This window comes from Aethalodelphis obliquidens, unplaced genomic scaffold (genome assembly GCF_003676395.1).
Source record: "Aethalodelphis obliquidens isolate GAN/ISIS:26980383/991018 unplaced genomic scaffold, ASM367639v1 scaffold7, whole genome shotgun sequence".
Lineage (NCBI taxonomy): Eukaryota > Metazoa > Chordata > Mammalia > Artiodactyla > Delphinidae > Aethalodelphis > Aethalodelphis obliquidens.
Window position 1 is genome coordinate 21148888 of NW_020837951.1, and position 25861 is coordinate 21174748.

The following is a 25861-nucleotide window of genomic DNA, read 5'->3' on the forward strand; positions in this document are numbered from 1 at the left end:
GAGTCACACAAATTTTTTGGTTTCCCAGTGCATATAAATGTTATGTCTACACTGTACTCTGTTAAGTGTGCAATAGTACTATGTCTAAAAAAAATGTACATATCTTAAATAAAAAATACTTCATTGCTAAAAAATGCTAACCATCAAAGCACGGTTGCCACAAACTTTCAGTTTGTAAAACACACAATATCTGCAAAGCACAATAAAGGTTAAAAACAATAAAACTAGGTATGCCTGTATATCTTATAAGTCTCTTTTAATCTATAACAGCTCCCCTTTCCATTTTCTTTATGCCATTTATTGGCTGAAAAATATAGATCATTTGTCCTGTAGTACAGCCCATATTCTGGATTTTGAACTTCTCATTTTTACTGCCATTGTACTGTATTTCTTGTTGATTTTTGCTTGTGTGCAGAAATCGAATTCTCCTCATTTACTTTTGTACCCTGAAAATTTGTCAAACTCTTATTAAATCTAATAATTTAGTTATACATTATTTTGGTTTTCTATGTAATCGTATTATCTGCAAATAATGACAGCATTGTTTCTTTCAGTCCAATCCAAATATTTTTTCTTTCTTTCTCATGCCTTATTTACTACAGAAAGAAGAAAAGTGTTCCCAGATTGAAGGTCTGAGGTGCTAGAAGGAATAAAAGCCAAAGATATTAGTAAATTAAGTACGGAAATCTAAAAAAGTATTTATAATGATGATTATAATAATATAAATAATATAATAAATAATAGTATTTTGGAGGTTAAAAAGATAGAATTAAAATATATTGTTACAATAACGTAAATTAAAAACCGAGTGACTGGAGTTCAACTTTTCTAGGTACTTGTATCGTTTGGGAAAATGGTAAAACTTTTTTACTTTAGACATTGGTAAGTTACATACATGTTAAACTTTCTAGGTTAAATACGATAAACAGAAATCCAAGACTTTAACAGTTTTTTTGACAAGAATGGGATTCTGACAGAGACATGGCTTTCTGGAAGAAAAAAGGACAAGAGCTCCCAGAGCCAGTTTAGGGGATAGAAAAAGACTCCAGTAGCACTCTCGCCCGTGGCTGAGAGGAGTAAGGATCCTCATCTGTTCTTCTGTTAAAGAAGCAGACCAACAAGAGGTAGGTACACTGTATACTGTAAGACACAATAGTATTCAAATCACTACACTAATACCACTACCAATAATAAATCTACTAAGTAAAGTTCAAGATTTCTTTGCACTCTTTTTTCTTCTTTTAAAGTTATACTTTTTTTTGCATAGATGCTCCCCATTCTCCTCTCATTATTTATTTATTTATTCATTTATTTGGTTGCGCTGCGTCTTAGTTGCAGCAGGCGGGCTCCTTAGTTGTGGCATGCATGTGGGATCTAGTTCCCTGACCAGGGATCAAACCTGGGTCCCCTGCATTGGGAGCGTGGAGTCTTATCCACTGCACCACAGGGCAGTCCCTCTTTGCACTCTTTTTGTCTTTAGAGCAAATCCCTCTAAGAGTGTACAAATTACTATGTTAAAATTATTCGTGCCGCAACTAAGAAGCCTGCATGCTGCAACAAAGATCCTGCGTGCTGCAACTAAGACCTGGCGCAGCCAAAATAAATAATAAATAAATAGATAAGCAAATAAACAATCTTTAATTGGAGAGCTAAAAGTATAAAAAAGAATTGAATTATTTTTCTATGTATGTTTATGTGAAAAACGACATATAGTTAAGTTCCTCTGTTTATGGTAGCATTCCATTTTAGCTTACCTCTTTCCCCTCATCTTTGATGAGCGATGTTGTAAAACACGTATGTGATTTAAAAGTCAAAACTTATAAATGTGTATATTCAAAGAAGTTCAATCCCTTGCCTATAGGTAACTAGATTCCTTAATTTCTAGCTTATCCTTCTCATATTTTTGTTTTGAAAAATATGCAAACACACACACACATACATAAGACACATCATGTGTGTATGTGTGTATAATTTTCCCTTCTTTTTATACAAAAGGGAGTATGCATAGAGTGTTAAAATGATTTTTTTAAACGTGAGTATTTAGATGGAAATGTCCCAATTGTTGCTTTAAAAAGCCCTATCCCTAGCAGATGCAAAGTATTATATACAGGATGGATAAACAACAAGGTTCTATATAGCACAGGGAACTATATTCAATATCCTGTGATAAACCATAATGGGAAAGAATATGAAAAAGAATGCATGTGTGTGATATATGTATAACTGAATTACTTTGCTATACAGCTGAAATTAACACAACATTATAAATAAGCTATACTTCAATAAAATAAATAAATAAAAACAAATTTTTTAATAAATTAAAAAAAAAAAAGAAATGAGGAAGCAAAGAGAGAGAAAAAAAAAAGGTCTACCCCTTTGCCTTTGGTTTAGTTGGATTCATTCCCAGTAGGATAAAGGACATTTTCATGCTCAAGGTCTCAGGAATTGGCAGAAAGAAGGGCAAAGGCAGCTTTCCTCTTAACCTGAAGACCGGACCTTAGTACTACTAAGGAACTCCTCCATCTGTAAAGCATTAGAACCAGAGTATATAAGGCAAGAAAGAAAAAAGGTTCCAAATTCCTCAGTACTATTGGTAGATGCCTAAAACTTGCTGAAGTAGAGTTAACCTACACTACAATTTACCAAAATTCTCTAGGACCTCAAAATCATGGTAAATGTGATGAAACTTTTATCTGTTTTAGGAAAGAAAAACAATCACTTAAAATTCTGAGAAGAAATCCAAATGAGGCAGGAACTAGCTTTCCAAGATACTAAAGCATTTTATAAAACTAGAGCAATTAAAATAGTTTAGTACTGGTACATGAATAGACAGACCAACGTAATAGAATTTTAAAAAAGACCCCTAGATATACAAGAATTCAGAGGTGGAATTTCTAATAGAAAGAAAAAAATAACTAGTCAGCCAATGGTGCTGGAACAACTGCACAGCCAGCCATCTGAACCAAAATAAGGGGGTTTCCTAACTCACTTCCTATGCCAAAATAGTATGCAAAACAGTATTTCATTTCAGGTAGATAAAAATCTGAGTGGGGAAAAAACCCCACAGAAATACTAAAAGAATACTTAAAAATTATAAAACAAAAAACTTAGTTTAAGATGGCCTTATAGCTTTGTCACAAAAACACAAAAACTTTAAAAGAATAGATTGAGGGGAATTCCCTGGCCGTCCAGTGGTTAGGACTCCGTGCTTACACTGCCAAGGGTGCAGGTTCATCCCTGGTCAGGGAACTAAGATCCGCATGCCACAGGGTGCAGCCAAAAAAAAAAAAGAATAGACTGATAACTCTGACTTGATAAAAGGACATGTTTCTGCATGGTAAACAAATTGGATAATCAAACTCGATGCAATGAAAAAAACAGAGAAAAACATTTCTAACACATATGATATAGAACAAATATTTTTACACTAGAGAGCTTAGAGGTCAATCAAAAACCTAATTGTGTAAGCCAGGCAAAGAAAAAGATACACAGCTGGCTTTAAACCAGGATTTCTCAATCTCTACACTACTAAAGACATTTTGGACAAGATAATTCTTTGCTGAAGGAGGCTATCCTGTCCATTATGTTTACCAGCATCTCTGGACTCCACCTATTAGACACCAGTAGCAACCCCCCTCAATTGTGACAATCAAAAATGTTCCCAGATATTGCCAAATGTCCTATGGGGGTCAAAATTGCTCCTTGATGAGAACTGCTGCTTTAAACATATAAAAAGATCCTCATCCTCACTCTTTGATACAAATTTTAACTATAATGAGGTGCCATTTTTTTCTCTAGTTAGATTTTTATTATCAAAACAAATATTTTTATTATCAAACATTTTGCTGTTTGCCAACGTGTTGGACTAGGAAATCTCATTCATCCTTTTGGATGTGCAATCTCTTTGGAAGGCTATTGGTATTAGCTATCAAAATTTTAATTACCTATACTCTTTGATCCAACAGCTTCATTTCCAAGAATTTATCATATGGATACACTCAAATATGTGCAAACAGGTGAATACAAGGATAATCATTGCAGCAAAGACAGAGTAACAAAAAACTAGAAATGATCTGGTATCCAATGATTGTTTGTTGGTTAAACAAACAGAACACCATGTAACTACTAAAAGGGAGGAAGATCAACATGTACTGAAAATATGTTCCAAGACATATTAGCTAAAAATACCAAGGCCCAGAAGGGACTTTGCTACTATTTTTTAAAGTGGGGTGTGTGTGTGTGTGTTCAGGACTCGGTACCCAAATATATTTATAAATGCACAGAATATTTTTGAAAACCTACCAGAGAGTAAGTAGGAGGCTGAAAGTTAAGGATAAGGAAACTCAACCTTCTGAGCTGTTTAAGTGTTTTGGCAACGTACCTATGTGTTTCAAGCAAATTACAAAACGGACTTGGCACTCAGCTCAAAACACCCATACAGTATAGCAACAAAACAGAATGAGACGGGGGTGGAGGAGTAGTTTAACTGGTATAGAGTTTGTTTCTCAAGTCGAAAAAGTTCTGCAAATTGGTTGCACAACAATGCAAACATACTTAACACTACTTAACCAACCGTACACTTAAAATGGTTAAGGTGGCAAATTTTTCCTTATGTGTATTTTACAACTACATATCTTTTAAAAGTGAAAAAAGTCCCCCCCAAAGATACCCATATTTTAAGATTAGTTTAGTTTGTTACTAATTTGAAATCCCTTTTTAAACACCCCATTATTTTCTTCTTCCAGAATCGAGCGTTCCGAATAAGTGGAGACTCATTAGGCGCACAAGTGTTCCAGTGACCTTTCACCTAGAACTCGCGGCCTTCGGCAAGGCACGCAGCTACTGCTAAACCCAAAGTGGGACCCGCCTTGGGGTCGGCGGGACACCTCACTCTGGATCCTTTACCTGTGGAAGAGATTGTAACATGACTGCCACCCTGAAGTACACAACTCTGCGTTACTTTTCACAAGTTACCGCAGATTCGAGGAACACTGTGTCCAGCGCGGACCAGCGTTCCAGACCTCGCCGGGCAGCTTCATTAACCCTCCCACCGCGGGGGCCGGGCCACCCATGCCATCCACTTCGCCCGGCGGGGTTTCTTCCCCACGGCTCCCGATTCCCCTTACCCCGTGTTGGGCAACATGACTGTTGCAGATTGGAGGCGGTGGCGACAACGACCTCAGCGAGCGGATACTGAGAGGGTGACTTCTCCCCGCACTTGGCCCCGCCCCGAGGTCTGCGGGGGAATTGGGCGCTCCAAGAAACGGAAGGTGGCTGAGTGCGCCTGCGCACGCCGTGGGCCTCCGTGGCGCTCGGCGCTGGTTTCCGCCTCCCGCCTGCCTGGCCCCTGGAAACCGACCCTAAGCGCAAGCGCTGTGAGAGACAACTCCGCCCCGCCTCTCTTGCGGGGGCTCTACGGTGACAATTGGTCTCCAGCCCGCGGGTAGAATGCTGGACGCGTCAGCCGCTGAGTACACCTTTCCCCGGCCTGTGAAGGGTTCCTCGCCGCAGCGCTGAGTTCCTTTGCCGGGTTGGGGGCGTGGGGGGCGTTTGAGTCGTGCACCAGGGACCTTGAGGGCTGAGGTGCGGCTTCTCAGCGGACTTTGGCTCTCGGTCCCCTCGCCGTCCACGCCGGCACCTGGACGCCTGCCCAGCTGCACGCGCGCCCTCGGAGGCCCCTCTTAGGAACGCTTTTCCTGGGCAGATAAGCACTCTTCCGGCCAGCGGCGCATTTCGACTCTCCCGCGAAATCTGGACTAAAGCCGGCCGGACTATAGATAAACAGCTCTGTGGTGAGGGGCAGCTTCTGGATCAGAGATCTGCAATAGTCGCACCGAAGAACTAAGTTAACTCTGATTTTTCGACTCTTAGCCAGTATCTCGGCGAGGAAATTCCCAGACTCGGTGGAATAAGGTGAATTCTGGGAGCCGGTATTGCTTTTGGTAGTATACCTTGGACATAACTCAGCTACTCTAATGAACTAGAGACCGGCATAATATTTTTAGGTAGACGTGAAAAAATTCTATTTTGAAGAGGTAGAGCACGATGATGAGGTTATGTGAGTAGATAAAGTAACCTAGAAAAAAAAAAAAAGGTAACCTGGAAATAGGATATGTACTCTCTCTTTTATTACAAGCCCTAAACGTCTATTTATTCATTTATATCACTTGCCAGTCTCATAGGCATTTGAATTTGAGATCTGTGATACGGTCCTTAGAGACTCCGGAGGAATTTACTTATTCAAGAAATATTAGCACCGAGTGGGTGCTGGTCACTGGAGATACAGTGGGGCAAAAAAAAGGCACGTTCTCTGCTTATGTAGAAGGAACAAGGAGTAATCAATGTGGTGGGTTTTTTTTTTCCTTAAAGGTTATCTTCATATTTATTTATTATTTGGCCGCACTGGCCGGCATAGGGGCTCTTAGTTCCCCGACCAGGGATCAGACGTGTGCCCCCTTCAGTGGAAGCCCAGATTCTTAACCACTGGACCGCCAGGGAAGTCCCCACTAATGAGTTCTTTAGACTATTGTAAATGTTAGGTGTTTTAGAGAGTGTGTTGATAGGGACTGTTAGATGAAAAAGCTTACTCTCCACTCATTCAAGAAAGTGAAGGCAACCTACAGAATGAAAGAAAACATTTGCAAATCATATATCTGACAATGTCTAGTATCCAGAATCTATAAAGAACTTTTACAACTCAGCAACAAAAAGATGAACCTCCAATTTAAACGTGAGCAAAGGACCTCAATAGACATTTCTCCAAAGAAGATAAACGAACAAGCAAGCACATGAAAAGATGCCCAACAGCAATAGTTATTAGGGAAATACAAATCAAAACCAGTGAGATTCCACTTTACATCCACTAGGATTGCTATAATAGAAAAGATGGAAAATACTAAGTGTTGGCCAAGATGTAGAGAAATTGGAACCCTCATACATTGCTGGTGGGAATGTAAAATGGCACAGTCACTTTGGAAAACAGTTTTGCAGTTTCCCCAAAGGTTAAAGTATGGTTACCAGCTACTGGGTATCTACCTACAAAAGAGCAATTCCACTCTTGAGTGTATAACCAAGAGAGAGGAAACTTCTTGAGAGTAACCACTAGATGGCACTGGTATTTTAAAATTCACAGTTATACAATACTGCAAAATGTTAATTTATTAACAATATTGTGACGTTATAATCTGACTTGGATTAAGCCAAAAATAGCATGAGGTTCCTTATAGGACCCTCATAAAGGGGAAATAAGAGGAGGCATAAATTTTAAATTCCTTAAAGAAATACTTTTTATCATTAGAACAAATTGTCATAAATAGTCAAACTTACCTTCACTTTTTGTGACTTCTAAAGTCTATCAAGGGACTCCCCTGGTGGTCCAGTGGTTAAGAATCCGCCTTCCAGTTTCGATCCCTGGTCAGGGAACTGAGATCCCACATGCTGTGGGGCAACTAAGCCCTTGCGCCACAACTACTGAGCCCAAGCACCGCAACAAAAGATCCCGCACGCCACAACAAAGATCCGGCGTGCCACAACTAAGAGCTGGCGCAGCCAAATAAATAAATAATAAATAAATAAATACAGTCTATCAAGTTTGGGACTTCCCTGGCGGTCCAGTGGTTAGGACTCTGCGCTCTCACTGCCGAGGGTGGGGGTTTGATCCCTGGTCGGGGAACTAAGATCCCACAAGCCGCGTGGCACAGCCAAAAAAAAGCCTATTAAGTTTAATTCTCCAGTTTTAAAAAGTGCTTTTCAAATACATAGGAGAGTGAAAATGCCAACTTGAATTGAAATATCAAAGGATATGACACTGAAAACAAGTTTAATCTTACTGTCAAATTAGGACTCTTCTAACCCTGACCTTGCATAAGGGTATATTTTCTTAAAGTGTAGAATGCAGTGTAGAATTAAAATTTGTTGACCACAGCCCACATACATAAATTTCTCATCCAGACCCTGTACACGGTTTTCTATTTTATTTGAATCTATTATGTAGTACCCCGTTTTTTGGTTTTTTTTTTTTCAGTTGATCATAACCTACAAAGTTATTTCAATGCCTCATTCTTGGATCATAACCTACCATTTGGAAAACACTGCTTTAGTGTGTTGTAATTTGCCGTTGTGATTTTTCAACTTGCTTTTTAAGATATTCTAGGCTTCTTCAGTCAAATATAAAATTACTAACTGCTGGTCAAAGGCCAGCAACCCAATGTGACTAACAGCAGATGCTTTCAAGCGCATTGGAAGAGTCAGGGATCTGTTGAAACTTTCCATTCCTTTCACCCCAAGGGAAATCCTTGGGGTTTTGAGGGTATAGCAGTTGCTTCTGACAAGGTACCAAATCTTCCCAATAGGACCCCTAACTGCACCTTTTATTGCTCAGTGAATTGTTGCCAGTCATTTAATTAGTAAATGTTGGATATTAACTTCATTGCTGTATTTTAATGTCTATATTTTTCTGATAATACATTATTCCAACAACTAAAGAAAGTGAAAGTTTCTAATATCACCCTTCAGAGATAATCATTGTTAACGGTTCGGCATGTATCCTTTAAGACTTCGAAATTTTTATATAGATTTTGATTGATTTTAAAAAAGCATGGGGGAAATTATATATATTCTATTGTTTTGGAAACTTTTTTTGTTTTACTTAATGTATCATAAACATCTTTCCAAGTTTATACCCAAAAGTTCACCTTAACTTTTTTTTTAATAGGTGTGTTACCAACCTGGGTCCTTGGACTCTTTAATCAATAGAAATTGATAAGAGGCCAGAGGAGAAATTCAGGCAAGGCTTTATTGGGAGTGAAAACAAGAAACAGGTGCCCTTGCTCACTCTCCAAGGAGGGTGGGCTGGTTCCTTAAATAGAGCGAGAGTAGGGGCAGATGGTGAATCGGGCAGGAGGGGCGGCTTAGATGGTCTGCCCACCCCCGTGGTGGTGCTGTGTGCAGGGATCATGCGCAGTACCCTGCTTCTGCTCCAGGCACTTCACAAGTGGCAGTCGGTTTGTGGCCTTTTTGTAACATTGTTCCTAATCACTCCGCTGCCATGCATGCAGTTATTTTTAGTCCCTTATAGTTTCTCTGTATTCTGTTGCTGGAGGAGACATTTGTGCAGTAAAGGGTCCCACATCCCAGTTCCCAGCCTATCTTAGGTGCATAGTTTTTTTACATGAATGTACTCCATATTAATTTTACCATTTGTGATGGACATTTTAAGGTGTTTCAATACTGTCTATATTATAAACAATATTGCAATAAAAGCCTTTGTGTGTACATCATTGTTCACCAGTCAATGCCTTGTTTAGCAGCTGGTGTTTTCTAGTTCTGGCAAATGTGAGGTCTGCTCGGAAAGATTTTCTTAAAGTTTTTTCTTTCTTAAAGAGACCACAGAATAGATTGCCTCTTTTCTTCTATTGTTATTTCTGGATGTGATGCTTGGAACAGCTGCATCTATCTTGCAACCACGAGCAGAACTAGCCTTCCCCTTTCCATAGCTCCTTCAAGGGTGAACTTTCTCCTATAACATATGAAAGAAAGTTTGGGGTTGGGGAGCAGTTGTCTCAGAACCCTCCTGAGTCTCCCACCTAGCTTTCTAATTCTCCCCCTGCTCAAAGGCACACTGTGAGTTTTCCTCACTTTGCAGCTTGGCCATCTTGTAGAATTCCAGGAAACAGTTCCCTCAGCAGACAACTGCTCCCTCTCATGAGTGCAAGTAGTGGAGTGGGTGTGTGGACCACGCCATATTCCACTTTTTTGCTCTGTTGGCTTGTTTTTTGGGATGTTTTCCTTTTTAAAAATATTTATTTATTTTTGGCTGCATTGGGTCTTTGTTGCTGTGTGTGGGCTTTCTCTAGTTGCGGTGAGCAGGGGCTACTCTTCGTTGTGGTGCATGGGCTTCTCATTGTGGTGGCTTCTGTTGCGGAGCACAGGCTCTAGGCGCATGGGCTTCCGTAGTTGTGGCACGTGGTCTCAGTAGTTATGGCTTGTGGGCTCTAGAGCGCAGGCTCAGTAGTTGTGGCACATGGGCTTAGTTGCTCCACAGCATGTGGGATCTTCCCGGACCAGGGCTCGAACCCGTGTCCCCTGCATTGGCAGGTGGATTCTTAACCACTGTGCCACCAGGGAAGCCCATTGGTTTGTTTACTACACCATCCCCACACAACTCTTTGTCAAAGAATTGAGGTTTATATGAGGGAATTACTATCTATATATCTATATCTATATATATATATAAATAATAACTTTGTATAACAACTGCTATGTCAACTGCCTACCCATTACACATTCTCCACTTCTTATTAACAGTATATCTCTATTATTAGAGGTGGCAGTATGCCCAGCAAAAGCAGTGAATCTCTCAAGCCTCCCCTGCAACTAGGGGTGTCCATGTGACCAAATTATGGCTAATGAGGTAAGCGGAAGATGTTGGGGAGGACTTTGGGAAAACTTCTTTAAAGGGCTTCCAGACATTTTGTGACCTTAAGACTGAAAGCCATATACTCACATAATAGAACAAAAAGGAGACTGGATCTTTGATGAACATGGAGTGCCATAACAGCCCTGAAACCATTACTTCTAGGCTTCTTTTGCATGATAAATAAATTTTTATCTAGTTTAAGGCACTGTTATTTTTGGTTTTCTGTTACATGCATCTGGACCTAACTCTTAAATGCAAAAGTATCAAAAGACTATAAACCACTGCAAGGGGTTCCCTCTTGAACACAGCCAAATCGCTAGCGTTGCTCCTCGTCTTCATATCTGCTTTTCTCCCTGAGAGTATCAGTTTTGTTCAAATTTCCTTCTTTAAAATTGTCTTTAATATCTCTACCCCCTTTCAGGAAATCCCATGCCCTGCTCACAGGAGTTGGTCTCATATATTAAGATCCATCCTCTTTTCCTAAGCCAAACATTTTCCCAAGCATAAATTACCCATTCTATTTAGAATATGACTTTAGCAAGAGAGTCCACGATGGGTGTAGGTGTTCCAAGTCCAATTCCCTTGGAGATATTCCCCCCTAATTCTTCCTGGGGTCCAGTAAGTGACTATTATGTCAAACACACCCACACCTCCCAAACTCAGGCATTAATTCGGAGACTCAGTACTCTACTGTGAGTACACGTACTGTTTCCAAGCTGAGAAAGAGAAATATTTGATTCTTCTGTTATCAACATAGCTTCAACCCTGCTCACTATAAAGATAGCATTTGATGATTTTATATTGCAGAACAATACCAGTTATTTTTTAATCTTCTAGCTTTCAAACTGTGCCTACCAGGCATTTAAAAAAAAAAAAGACATTTGAAGTTAGCTTAAGAATCAGTCCCATAATTGAGCCATCTATCTCTTAATGGCCACTACTTTGCTACACAAATACCAAACTTTGGAATTACCCCATGTCTTTCCTCTATGCCAAATTAAATTCTTGTAGGTGTCATCCTCCTACTACCCTCTACTAAATTAAATTCTTGGTTAAGGTCTCATACTCCTACTGCTCCAGTAGAAGACAGGCTATATGAAGACATTATCCTCTGATACAAGTAATCCTCCACCTCTAAGGGGGATGGGAAGATTTGCTTTTCCACTTACATGAGCAACATATTCTCATAGAGAAGTCCTCCAGATTGTTCTTTTGTTTTGCTTTTCTGCTACTGACCTTTTGCTTGTTTACCTGTTCAAGGTTGAATATTTGCCTGGTGCCCTGCAGGATCATATGAAGTAAACATCTTTTAGAACCATACTGGGGAGGGAGGGCAGTAGTTCTATCCAGTCGTCTGGCATCGCAGGAACCTTTCCACTGACCTTGTAAACTATGATCAGATTTTTGCACAAGACTATTTCCACAAAGGGCAAATAAGTAAAAATAAAACAATATACTCTAACCAATCCATCTGACTCCTTGTTAAACACTTATATCAAAAATTTTAGGGGAAAAAGAAAAAAAAATTTTAGAGAAAGGTTTCACTTAATGGCCAAAGCAAAGGCCTTGTTCTAGTCGCAAATAAAATTTATCCTATTAAAGATATGGTCTCAGATTCCTAAGAAGGGACTATTTTGTCCCATAGAAGAACATTTACAATATTATAGGCATCTATAATATGTATCAACTTCATATATCTGTAGACAAATGGAATACCAAGGAAAGGCACATCAACTCTTATTATAGGAAGCTAACTTCAGGGCACAAGAGTTATAGGTAACAGGTTCTTGGAAAGGGGGAAAAAAAGGACTTGTCCTTTTTCTTCTGTTATCCTACTCACAGCTATTCCTCCACCTCCACTTCTTTGAAAACACTGGGGTGAATCACACATTAGTTAACTGATTAGGAATAGGTAAGTTAAGGGAGAATCATGATAAGGGCTGGTGAAAGACAGTATTCAAGGCTGCTTGAGAAGAGTGGAAATACTTAATCAAAGTCATTAATTGTACAAAACTTCCAGGGAAGTGAACAAAAATGAACCTAAATCAGAGAAGAAATTTCAAGTATAATGAAACTAGGAAACTGACACAACCCTACCAAAAACTATGAAGAATACCTTCCAATTTGTATCCAAATTAAGGAAAGCAGTGAGATTTGACAAGCATTTCTTCTAAGTAATAACTCAGTGCCATTTTTTAGAAAGTAAATGAGACTGTCCTAAAAGTCCAGCAGTAATCTGAAATTTGAAGAAATAAGGACTGGTGACTTGGGTGGACCAGGGAAAAATTAAGAACGCCACCCTTGGGAGGTCTATTCCAAGATGGTAAATAAGGTAGAACTGGGGCTTCCCTGGTGGCGCAGTGGTTGAGAGTCCGCCTGCCGATGCAGGGGACACGGGCTCGTGCCCCGGTCCGGGAAAATCCCACATGCCGCGGAGCGGCTGGGCCCGTGAGCCATGGCCGCTGAGCCTGCGCATCCGGAGCCTGTGCTCCGCAATGGGAGAGGCCACAACAGTGAGAGGCCCGCGTACAGCAAAACAAAAAACAAAAAACAACAAAAAAAGGTAGAACTGAAGAAGAGACAATATGACACACATTTTGGTTTTCCATGACTCAGTTTCCTGACCCATAACTGAAACTTGGAATTTAGGGGCTGCTGAAGGGTTAATAATGAACTGCAAGACAGGTGTGCAATTGTTGTCCAAAATAAACTGAGCAGAGTAAATAAACACTGATTATAAGATAAAAATCCTACAACAGGGTGGGTCTCTCCAAAACACTCAAACTAAAAAAAGATTTTTTTTCTTTTAAATCTTATTTCCAGTAGAAATGAGCACGTCTCATACTCAGATCTTGGTTTCTAACCCTATACTCCAATAAAAGGAACCAGGGTTTCTTGGAGAAATGACTCATTTTAGGACTGGGGCAGAAAATATACAAGATGATCCTGGAGCATCTTGTAGTGCCAGAAAGTAAGGGAGTACTCAAAACAGACCAACAAACAAACCCAAAACAAAACACCCCACATTGATGGAGGTATGTCAAAGGAGTACAGAAGTCAACTGAAAGATCTCTCAATGGCTAAAACTGAAACACTTTGAGCAACAAAATAAAGTGGTACTGGATTATAATCAAAGTATAAAATAAATATCCATGAGTTGATACTGATATAATTATATGATTGAATTAAAAATGAGGAGAAATGACAGAATTCCTGTACAGAAGAATGTGAAATAATTTCTGTAAATACAGCCTCCTCAAGGAGGTACAGAATAACTCTCCATTCCTTGAGTGTGGGCTGTACATAGTGACTTCTTTCCAAAGAGTACAGTATGAAAAGGGGAAAAAAATAACTTTACAGTGAAGAAAGCTGACAAACACCAACTCAGTCAGGTGATCAAAGTCAACATCAACTGTGATAAGCCATGTTGATAATAGGTATCCTTGATATGATGTGAGGAAATGGTACTTTTTCTCTGTAAACCTCCCCAAAACCTATAACTCTAGTCTAATTGTGAGAAAAATATAAGACAAATTGCAACTGAAGGACATTCTACAAAATACCTAACCAGTACTCCTCAAAACTGTCAAGGTCATCAAAAAGAAGGAAAGTCTGAGAAACTGTCACAGCTAAGAGGATCCTAAGGGGATATGATGACTAAATGTAATATGGTATCTTGGATGGGATCCTGGAATGGAAAAACAACATTAGATAAAAACTAATGATATCTTAATAAAGTATGGATGATAGTTAATGACAATGTATTAATATTGGTTCATTAATTGTAACAAAGGTATCCTACTAACGTAAGATGTTAACCATAGAAACTGGGTGTAGGGCATGTAAGAAGTCTCTGTACTATCTTCACAATTTTTCTGTAAATCTAAAACTGCTCTAAACAATAAAGCTTAAATAAGAACCTGCTGTAAAAAAAATAAATAAAATAAAATTCAAAACATAAAGCTTATTTAAAAATTTTTAAACCTTATAATAATGCTACATAAATTTTTAAAAACCCACCATTTTAAATGATTGGATTAATTGGAAGAAAATACAGATATCCCTAAGGCAATGGTTCTTAATGGAACTGGCATCCCAGGGAATATTTGTGAATATCTGGAAACATTCTTAGTTGTCACATTTGTGTGGGGGATGTTATTGGCATCTAGTGAATAGAGTCCAGGGATGCCACTGAACATGCTATAATACACAGAACAGTACATCCCATCCTCCCGAGAATATCCCATCCAAAATGTGCTGAGGTTGAAAAATCCTGCCCTAATTGATGAGGTTTGGGGACCTATATTAATGCTGACAGAAACAGGCTAGATTTTGTGTGTGTGTGTGTGTGTGTGTGTGTATGTATAAGATACATTCAAAATATGTATGATATATATGTAAATTATGAGATAATAATAAACATCTGTGAAACCATCACCCAGCTAAAGGACTGAAAATGATGAGTCATGTGCTTCTCTGGATTCCATCTCCCTGCCTCCTCCCGAGAAGTAACCATTGAGTTTTGTGTTTATCTTTCCCTTGTCATCTTTTATAAAATTGTGTGTGTGTGTGTGTGTGTGTGTGTGTGTGTGTGTGTACACAATATATTGGTTAGCTTTGCTTGGTTATGCTTCCTTTTTAACTTTATAGAAATGGTATTGTAGTATATATAGTTTTCTCAGATTTACTTTTTTTGTTGTTTTTTGGGTTTTTTTGGCCATGCTGCGCAACATGTGGGATCTTAGTTCCCCAACCAGCTATTGAACCTGCGTCCCCAGAATGCAGAGTCTTAATCACTGGACTGCCAGGGAAGTCCCTGATTTGCTTTTTCATTCAGTATTTTGATTTATCCATAGCATTGCCTATTGTAGTTTGTTCATTTTTCACTGCTGTATACTATTCCATTGTGTGACTATGCCACAATTTATTTGCCCATCTCTCTTGTTGATGGACATTTGGGTTATTTGCGTATCATGTTTATTATATAGAACAGCGGTGCTATGAATATTCTTTCATATGTCTCCTAGTGCACATTTCAAGTTTCTCTAGGTTATGTACATATAGGAGTGGAATTACTAAAGTGTGGATGTCTTTAAATTGAAATTATGTTTAAGAACTCATTTTCTATCCTGAAGTCATAAAGATAGTCTCCTAAATGTTATTCTAAAAGCTTAAAAATTTTGCCTTTCCTTTTTGAGTCACCTGGAGCTGCTCATTGTATGTGGGTATGAGGTTGATATCTATTAATATATTTGTAATGAGGTAGAGATAAACTTCCACTCTTTTTCCCATTGACCTAAATGCCTTCTGTGTCCTACATCAAGTTTTCATATATACCCATATCTGTTCCATTAAATAATTCGTCTATCCCTATGGCAATACTACATTTTTCTTGATTATTTGACTTTATAAATTTTAAGATTTGGTGAGGCAAATCCTCTCACATTGTTATTCTTCAAGATTGTCTTATTCTAGAAATCATTTCATCAAATTCCTGGGAATATTGCTTGGGATTGCTTTGAGTCCATAGATCACTTTGGGAAACTATATCTTTAAATTTAGTGTCTTCTACTCCATACATGGTACGTCACTTCTTTAGGCTGGGACTTTACTAATACAGTTTCATTTTTCTTTCCATAAGGTATTACAGATATTTGTTAGATCTAGTCCTCAGTATCTTTTATTTTTGTTTTTATACACAATTTAATGGCATCCTTTGTGTGTGTGAGTGATAAAATGTACAGAACACAAATTTTATCATTTTAACTATTTTTAAGTGTATAGTTCTGTGGCAATGGGATTACCATTTCTAAGTGATATTTTCTTTTTTTCTTTTCTTTTTTTTTTTTTTTTGGCCATGCCACTCGGCTTGCAGGATCTTAGTTCCCCAACCAGGGATCGAACCTGTGCCCCCTGCAGTGGAAGCATGGAATCCTAACCACTGGATCTCCAGGGAATTCCCTCTAAGTGATATTTTCTAATTGTTGTTGCTGGTATGTAAAATGCAACTGATTTTCATGTACTCATACCTAGACTTCTTACTAAACTCATTAATTTTAACATTTTTGACATACTTTTGGATTTTTCTATGTAATTATATTAATTGTAAATAATGGGAATTTGCTTTCTCCTTTCCAATATTCACATCTTTTACTTCTGTTTCTTGTCTTACTGTACAGGAACTATGGTATAATGCTGAATAGAAACTTAAGCAAAGGCCCAAAACATAAATAAAAAAAGATTGATACATTTTATTTTGCTAAAATTAAGAGACACTATAAAGAAAATGAAAAGAGAAGCCACATTCTGGAAGAAGATATCTACTATAGCTATTGCCAGGGACACCTAAAAACCAATGAGTAAACAACAATAGTCAAATAGAAAAAAATAGGTAAAATACATTACAGATATTATACTGAAGAAGATTCATGATTGGCCAGTAAAATATGACATGATATTCAATTGTATTAATAATTAGAAAATGAAAATTTAGGGCACACAAGGCATTTTTAAACTCACTGGCAAAATTTTAAAATTGTACAATACCAATTGAGAGTATGAGCAATTGGATCTCTCAAACACTTGATAATAGTGGTAGTGAAAATTAATAAAATCACATTGGAAACAAAGTAAAGATGAAGATTAGCAAATTCCATGACTCTGCAATTCCACTCCTGAACATATAACCTAGCCTGTAGGACCTAGAGAAATCTCTGTAAGTGCCTCAGGAGATAGGTACAAGAATATTCAGAGAAAAAATATTTATAATAACACAACAACAACAAGGAGAAGCTAGAAACCACTCAAATATCAATCAAGAGAATGGATAAATTGTGGCATACTGTCATAGAGAAATACTGCACAGCATTGAAAATTAATGAACTACATGGAATTGATCACAGAATCATAATATTGAGTGAAAAAACAAATGGCAGAAGAATATTAAAATATTCAACCATTTATATAAAGTTCTTATGGTTTAGGAATTTGCACAAATGTCTTAAAACTATAACGAAAGCAAGGGTATAGGATTACCACTCTTTACACTGGGGTGGGAGAAATCAGAAATGGGATTAGAAAAGGACATAAAAGGACCTTCAATTTTGCCTTTGAAATCAAGTTCTCCTTGGTGGTCATTTTATTATTATGCTTAATAATTTATGTATTAAATTATTTTGAAAAAAATTTAGACATTCAGAAAAATTGTAAAATTTCTACAGAGCATTCCTGAATACCCTCTGTCTAGCTTCCCCTAATGTTAATCTCTTGTATAACCAGAATACAATTATCAGAACTAAGAAATTAAATCACTCAATACTATTAAATAAACTACAGACTTTATTTGTGTGGTAGGCAGAATTCTAGAGGTTTTTCCCTCCAACAATATTCCCATTCCCTGGTTTTGTAAACACTAATTGTGGGTATGCTTGGAAGGGATTTTGCAGATGTAATTAAAGTTCCACATTAGCTGACTTTAGAAAATGGAGATTACCTGACTCAGATAACAGCCCTTAAAAGCTGAAGCTTTCTCTGGCTGATGACAGAAAAGGAAGGCAGAAGAAGTCAGAGAAATTCAAAATACGAGAAGGACTAGCCTCACCAGTGCTGCTTTGAAAATGGAGGGGGCCACCTAAGAAGGAACACAGGTAGCCTCAAGAATCCCTGGCTGACAGCCAGCAAGGAAACAGGGATCTTGGGTCTACATTCATGAGGAACTGGATTCTTACAACAACATGAAAGAGCTTGGAAGCTGACTTCTCCCAGACAGTCCAGATAAAAGCCTCAGCTGGCCAATTCCTTAACTTGGGCATTGTGAGACTAAGGAGAGAGACCCAGTCAAGCCCACGTGGGCTTCTGATCTACAGAACTTTGAGATAACAAATGTGTATTCCTTTAAGCTTCTAAATTTGCACATGGTAATTTGTTACACAACAACAGAAAACAAATATCATTTGTATTTTATCCATTTATCCACTAATGTCCCTTTTCTGTTGCAGTATCTCACATTGCATTTAGTTGTGTCTCATTAGTAACCTCCAACCTGTAACACTCCATCAGTCTTTGTCTTTCATGATACTGACGATCTTGAAGAGTGCAACAAACAAAAAATATTTTGTTGATTTCAAGTTTGCCTAGTGTTTTCTTGGGATTAGATTGAGTTATGTATTTTTGGCCAAAATACCATAGGAGCAATGTAACCTTGTCAGTGCAGTCTATCAGGAGTTCATGTCAACATGTCATATTACTGTTAATTTTAACCTTGATTGCTTAGCTAAGATGGTATCTGCTGAGTTTCTTTACTGCAAGATTACTATTTTTCTCTTTATAATTAATAAATATCTCAGGGGAGATACTTTGAGACTATGCCATCCTATTCTTAAAATTTTGCTAATTTTAGCATTCATTGGTGGATCTTGTCTGCAGCAATTATTCTAACAATGGTTTTCTATTTCCCATATTCTGTCTATGCATGTTAATTAGAATTCATCTGTAAGGAAGAGCTATCCCTTTTCCTTCACTTATTTGTTTCTTCAACTATTTATTTGTATCAGTATTGGCTCATGGTTATTTTACTTTATGGGTTATACAATACTATTGTTATTTATTTTGTTGCTCAAACTATTTCCCTTTTGGTCACCAGGAGATCTTTCAGTAGACTCCTGTGCCCTTTTGGCATGTCCCTATCATTTTATAAGTACTTCTTTACTTTTTAGCGCCTCAAGATACTCTAGGCTCATTTAGTATTTTTGCTTCTGCAGCCCTGGAAACAATGACTTCTCTGAGGAGTTCTGGTTCTTTTTACTGGGGAACAGTATTTAGAAACTAAAATGTGGGCATAAGTTAATGATGTGTCATTGTTCGGCCTTCTCAGCAGGTAAAGCTTGGAAATATAAGTATATATACCTACCCATGCCTACACACATGTATATTTAATTGTGCTATATTGTATGTTATAGAATAGAACCAGTCCTCTGTGAGGAGGACCTTCTTAACTTAGTAAGAGTGAAGGGAAAAAAAAAAAAGAGTGGAGGGAAAGGTGCCCAACCAAATGTGGGTACTTAGCAGAATATTCAAAGTATTTTGTGAAAAGGTGTTGAGAGAAGGCATACCTTACTTGCCGGTAGTCTACTGATCTGAACGCTGACATAGTCACTCCCCCTCCACTATACCCACCAAGTAGTTGAAAGGTGAAACGAGAATATAAACCACTGATATCTAGCCCTCTAGCTGAATCAAAAGCAAAAAAAAAAAAAAAAAAAATTTCAATAATTCACAGGTAAGTGGAGAGATTTATGATCTCTCAATGACTCACACTATTCTTTAGTAAATTTAGTATCAGAATAGAACTACCATCACTCAAAAATAAGGCACCCTTCCCTGCCCTACACAGACAAGGAAAAACAATTCTAGCAGAAACCCATGCCAAAAACAACAATCACAAATGAAGTAGAAGAATATAATATGTGAAAACATATGAATTGTACTTTTAAAGAAGAACAAACACGGATAAGAGGAAACCTTTGGGCAAAATACTTCTTTGCCCTATTTAGGTAATTAAACAAGGACTCCATGAAACATGAGATTTTAAAATATAGGTAAGATGTAGGCAAAACATTCTCTGACATAAATTGTAGCAATGTTTTTTGGGGGCTGTCTCTCAAGACAAAAGAAATAAAAGCAAAAATAAACAAATCAAACTTATAAGCTTTTGCACAGCAAAGGAAACCATAAACAAAACAAAAAGACAACACACAGAATGGAATAAAGTATTTGAAAACCATGCAACTGGCAAGGGATTAATTTCCAAAATATACAAACAGCTCATACAGCTCAATATCAAAAAAACAACAACCCAATTAAAAAATGAGCAGAAGACTTAAAGTGACATTTCTCTAAAGAAGACATACAGATGGGGCTTCCCTGGTGGCGCAGTGGTTGAGAATCCGCTTTCCAATGCAGGGGACACGGGTTCGGGCCCTGGTCTGGGAGGATCCCAGATGCCGCGGAGCAGCTGGGCCGGTGTGCCACAACTGCTGAGCCTGCGTTCTGGAGCCCGTGAGCCACAATTGCTGAGGCCTGCGTGCCTGGGGCCTGCGCTCCGCAGCGGGGGAGGCCACCGCAATGAGAGGCCCGCTCGCCGCGGCGAGGAGTGGCTCCTGCTCACCGCAATTAGAGAAAGCCTGCGCGCAGCAACCAAGACCCGATGCAGCCTAAAATAAATAATTTTTTTTTTAAAGTGAATTGTTTAAAAAAAAAAAGAAGACATACAGATGGTCAACAGGCACATGAAAAGATGCTCAACTTCGCTATTTACTAGAGAAATGCAAATCAAAACTACAGTGAGGTATCACCTCACACCAGTCAGAATGGCCATCATTAAAAAGTCTACAAATAATAAATGCTGGAGAGGGTGTGGAGAAAAGTGAACCCTCCTACACTGTTGATGGGAAAGTAAACTGGTGCAGCCAGTATGGAAAACAGTATGGAGTTTCCTCAAAATATTAAAAATAGAACTACCATATGATCCAGCAATCCCACTCCTGGGCATATATCCAGAGAAAACTCTAATTCAAAAAGATACATACACCCCAATGCCAAGACATGGAAGCAACCTAAATGTCCATCAACAGATAAATGGATAAAGAAGATGCAGTATATATACACAATGGAATATTACTCAGCCATAAAAAAATGAAATAATGCCATTTGCAGCAACATGCATGGACCTAGAGATTATCATACTAAGTGAAGTAAATCAGAAAGAGAAATATCATATGATAACCCTTATATGTGGAATCTAAAAAAAATGATACAAATGAACTTTTTTATGAATCAGAAACAAACTCACAGACAGAAAACAAACCTATGGTTACCAAAGAGGAAAGGAGAAGGGATAAATTAGGAGTTTGGGATTAACAGATACATACTACTATACGTAAAACAGATGAACACAAAGGCCTACTGTACAGCACAGGGAACTATATTCAGTACCTTGTAATAACCTATAATGGAAAAGAATCTGAAAAAGAATATATATATATATTTTATATATATGTATAGAATACATATGTGTGCGTATATGAATCACTTTGCTGTACACTAGAAACTAACACAACATTGTAAATCAACTATACTTCAATTAAACAAATGTAAATATGGGACTTCCCTGGCAGTCCATTGGTTAAGACTCCATGCTTCCACTGTAGGGGGGTGGGTTCAATCCTGTTCGAGGAACTAAAGATCCCCACATGCCGCATGGCATGACCAAAAAAAAAAAATGTATGTATGTAAGACAATAATGAGATGAAAAAAGAAAAAAGCTGGCAGAGCTAGTGAAAGAATAAAGGGAAAAATTAAATTATATAATTTTAAAACACATTAAAAATAGTAAGGAATCAAATTAATACTATAGAAATCTGAGTTATGGTTGGAAAGAATAGGCTTGAGAAAATCATACAAAATATTAAGGGAAAAAAACATATGACATTAAATAAAAATAAGGAAACGATCAATCAGAGACCAATAAATAACTAGTTAGTAATGCTAAGGAAGAAAACAACAAGTTTAACACAAATTGAATACAGTAAATAATTTCCAAATCAAAAGAAAGATTGTCTCTGCCAGGTACAACCTGTATCTTGTATTCATTTAATAAGATACTGGCTACTATGTGCTAGGCATTGTTCTAGTTGCTAAGAATACATCTGCAAACAAACACACACAAATATCACTGCTTTAACTGATTTTACATTTTAGCAAAGGGAGATGAACAATAAATAAAATGAGTAAGTTATATATGTTAGAGTAAAGAGAAAAATAAAGCAGGGAGGAGGAGAGATAGTAGGGTGAGTATGCATGATTTCCCATTCCAAATAGAGTGGTCAGGAAAGGTCTTAGTGGGAAAGTGACATGTGAGGAAGGATAGGAAGGAGCAAACCATGTGGGGAAAAGCATTCCAGGAAGAGGGAACAGAAGGTACAAAGGGCTCTGAGATGGGAACCTGACTGGTCCCAACTAGGAACTACCAATCTGATGTTCAAGGAAGAGTTCGAGGCTAGAGAAAAAAATTTGGTAATCATCAGGCTATAGATGATATTTAAAACCTTGAAACTGTATCAAGAGAGTAAGTATAGTAAGAGAAGGTCAAAGACTGAGTCTTGAAAGTATCTGAATGCCATGAGTTCAGAACCAGGAAGGAAGATGGGAGTGGCCATAGAAGTACAAAAACATAACAAAAATGCAGTGTCCTGAGAACCAAGTGAAGAAAGTGTACCAGGGAGGAGGGAACTGTCAACTTCTGCAGATGGTTTGATTTAGATGAGGTCTGAGAATTGCCCATAAGATTGTTTCTAGAAAAATTAATAATGATTCAAAATAAGACATATCCTAAATAATTATCTAAATTTCAAAGATGAAGAAAAACTTTTCCAAGTATCTGCCCAAAGAAATAGTTTATACAGAAGGAAAAAGACTGGCTTCAGTCTTTTCCACCATAGTTTAATGATGCTGAAGGAGAGAAGGGCTATAGCTAGAGAGTTTTCTGGGGAGTGACTCAATAGTTCTTCATCCACTTAAGTTTTACCTTAGATAAGTAATAAAATTTGTAAGGACTCAGGAAACAGATAACCCAAGATCCCATCTAAAAAAAATCTTGAAAATTTATTCTACTAACTGGAAGATGAATTTAAAAAGCACAACACTGTCAGTTATGTCTAAATAAGTGTGATTATTTATAAAATGTAATGTGATGGTTATGACTCCATAGAAAATTTACATAATGTGAAAATAATAATCCCCTGGCAAAACTGATTATAAAGAAGGGAGAGAGTTAGTGGAGGGCTATTTTCTTTCATTTCTCAGAGTGGAGTACATTGAATTGAATACATTTTTGCTTCTGAAGTTGATGATTTAAGTATATTATTTAAAATTTAATGATAATCATTACTAGAACGAAAACTAGGTCTTCTAATTTACCCGAGGAAGTTGTCAGAATTCTGATACCAAAACTGTACAGAGAGACCACAAAAAACTCTAAAGTGATCCCATTTATTAATAGAGATATTAAAACCGTAATAAAAAATATTAGCAAAACAAATGTACCAATGTATTTTTTTAAATGTACCTTGACAGAGTAGGGTTTATTCTGTGAATGCAAAATGGCCTGACATGAAGAAATTTATGAAAATAATTTGCTGCATTAAATGAAATAAGGAGAAAAACTACACCATTATCTCACAATCATATACCCCATTACCAAGATAATTTCAAAATTCAACATCTACTTGATTTGTTAAATTGAATATCTACCTGATGAAATTCTTAGAAAGCTGGAAATGTCACTGAGCCAAACTTGGGTCTGCTGGCCCACATGCAATAAAGCCAATCTACCAACACTAGGTTGTGTGAAGGAAAGTGAAGCGTTTATTGCAGGGCGCCCAGCAAGGAATTTAGGACAGCTAGTGCTCAAAACACCGGAGCTCCCCGATGGGTTTCAGGCTTTTTTTTTTTTTTTTTTTTTTTTGTGCGCGGGCCTCTCCCCGTTGTGGCCTCTCCCGCCGCGGAGCACAGGCTCCGGACGCGCAGGCCCAGCGGCCCAGCCGCTCCGCGGCATGCAGGATCCTCCCGGACCGGGGCACGAATCCGAGTCCGCTGCACTGGCAGGCGGACGCTCAACCACTGCGCCACCAGTGGGGCCCTCAGCAAGGCATTTTTAAAGGCAAGGTGAGGGTTGGGGGTGGTCGCAGGGTCTCTGATCAGCTCGTGCACATTCTCTGAATGGTTGATGGTGAGGTAACAGGGCAGTGTCACAGGGGCCAACATTATTCATCCTTACGTGCCAGCAGGTCTGGGGGCTATGCTCATGATCATCAAGTAGTTTTCTTCCATTTGATGGTGGTTTTAGCATCTGTAAAACAACTCAGGAAATGTGCATCAGATACTATTTTTTTTTGGCCACTCGGCTTGCGGGATCTCAGTTCCCCAACAAAGGATTGAACTCCAGCCACTGCAGTGAAAGCCCCGAATCCTAACCACTTAGGTCACCAGGGAACTCCCCAAACACTATTATCTGGGTACTTCAGAGAGGAGCTAAAGCAGAGGATATGCGGGTGGGGTCTGTCCTGGAAGGCCCCATAGTGTCCTGCTCGGTTACAGAGACAGAAGAAAAGTTTCCTCTTGGTGCTAGTATACTTTTTCTTTTTAATCAATTTTTATCAGAGTATAGTTGCTTTGGTGCCAGTATACTTCTTACATCAATACTTTGTTGGTAATCTCCCTTTTTATTTTATTTTTTAATGTTTAATTTTTTTTTGGCCATGCCTTGCTGCATGCACGATCTTAGCTCCCCAGCCAGGGATCCACACCCCCTGCAGTGGAAGTGCAGTCTTAACCACTGGAGTGCCAGGGAAGTCCCTCTCCCTTTTTATTAAAAGGAGATATAGGCCTCTGGTCCAGAACCTTCAGTAGATAATAGTATCTAGGTAGAATTTAATAACATTTTCTGTTTTCACTGTATTTGTTTTTATTTATGACAGCTCTTATGGCAAGTGATCGTGGTTTTTCCATTTATGATAGTGATATAAAAGAAAATAATTTTAAAATAAAAATATTGAGGTAAAAAAGTGAGGTGATTTAAAGAAAAATGTTAAGTAAACAAGAGTGAAGATGGTACATGGATAGAGTAAGAATTATGGAACTGGCATTGGAATGACTCAAGTTTGAGAACTGTTTCAGGCAAATGTTTCTTAAATAGGCCTGTGACTACATTCATGGAGGTCTGAGGGTTTTCTGCAACAATGTTTCAATTTGTCACATTTGTGTTTATAACATCTAAAATATCTTATAATGATACTCCAGATCAGGTGGATAACTTTCACAACAAAGTACTACCATGTGAATTTAGAGCCAATGTTTGTATTTCTATTTGCTTTCCTACACATTAGTGCCACTTTAATTGTCTTGGGCTAATGAGAAAAGAGCAGAGAGGCTTGATATGTAGATGATGCATTTGATTCAGATAGAGGGTAAATACCATGGCATGCTAAGAAATGAAAGTACATAGAAAGTTATTGATACAACTGAGTCTTTGCCACATTGCCCACTGTCGTGAAGTTATATCCATGCTGGTATCCAGCTAATATACAAAGGTTTGGCCCTACTAGTAGTTTAAGGACATTAATTGCGAATGGTTGATACCCAATTAGTGCCAGTTACTAAATATTTTGAGCATCTCCCATCTCATTGGCCAAAGAACCTTTGCTGCAGGAGTCAGCACTATATTCACATTGTGAACAAGGATTTTCTTTTAATAGTCAAACGATTTTGTCTTCTGAAATTAATAACTGTTAACTTGGATTTCTATAGCCTTTTGAATTTTTACATTTAATTTTTAAATCTATTTTGTTTACTGTTGGGTAAGAATCTAGTCTAATGTTTCTAAATATT

At 38.0% G+C, this 25861-nt stretch overlaps 1 protein-coding gene across 6 annotated transcripts in view; it reads right to left on the minus strand.

Moving 5' to 3' along the window:
- The window catches only part of HSDL2 (hydroxysteroid dehydrogenase like 2), a 103108-nt gene extending 78813 nt beyond the window's left edge, over positions 1–24295 (minus strand). For 2 of the 6 annotated variants that reach the window (XM_027105199.1, XM_027105196.1), the window contains exon 1: positions 5127–5397. Coding sequence is in view for 5 of the 6 variants with exons in the window: in XM_027105196.1 (XP_026960997.1) it covers positions 5127–5143 (17 nt within the window). In the remaining variant the exon portion in view is untranslated. Of the gene's footprint in view, positions 1–2372; positions 2508–5126; positions 5398–24251 lie in introns of those variants that run through there. The other 4 variants (XM_027105195.1, XM_027105194.1, XM_027105193.1 and 1 more) reach the window with 4 other exon arrangements.
- Positions 24296–25861: the final 1566 nt, after the last annotated feature.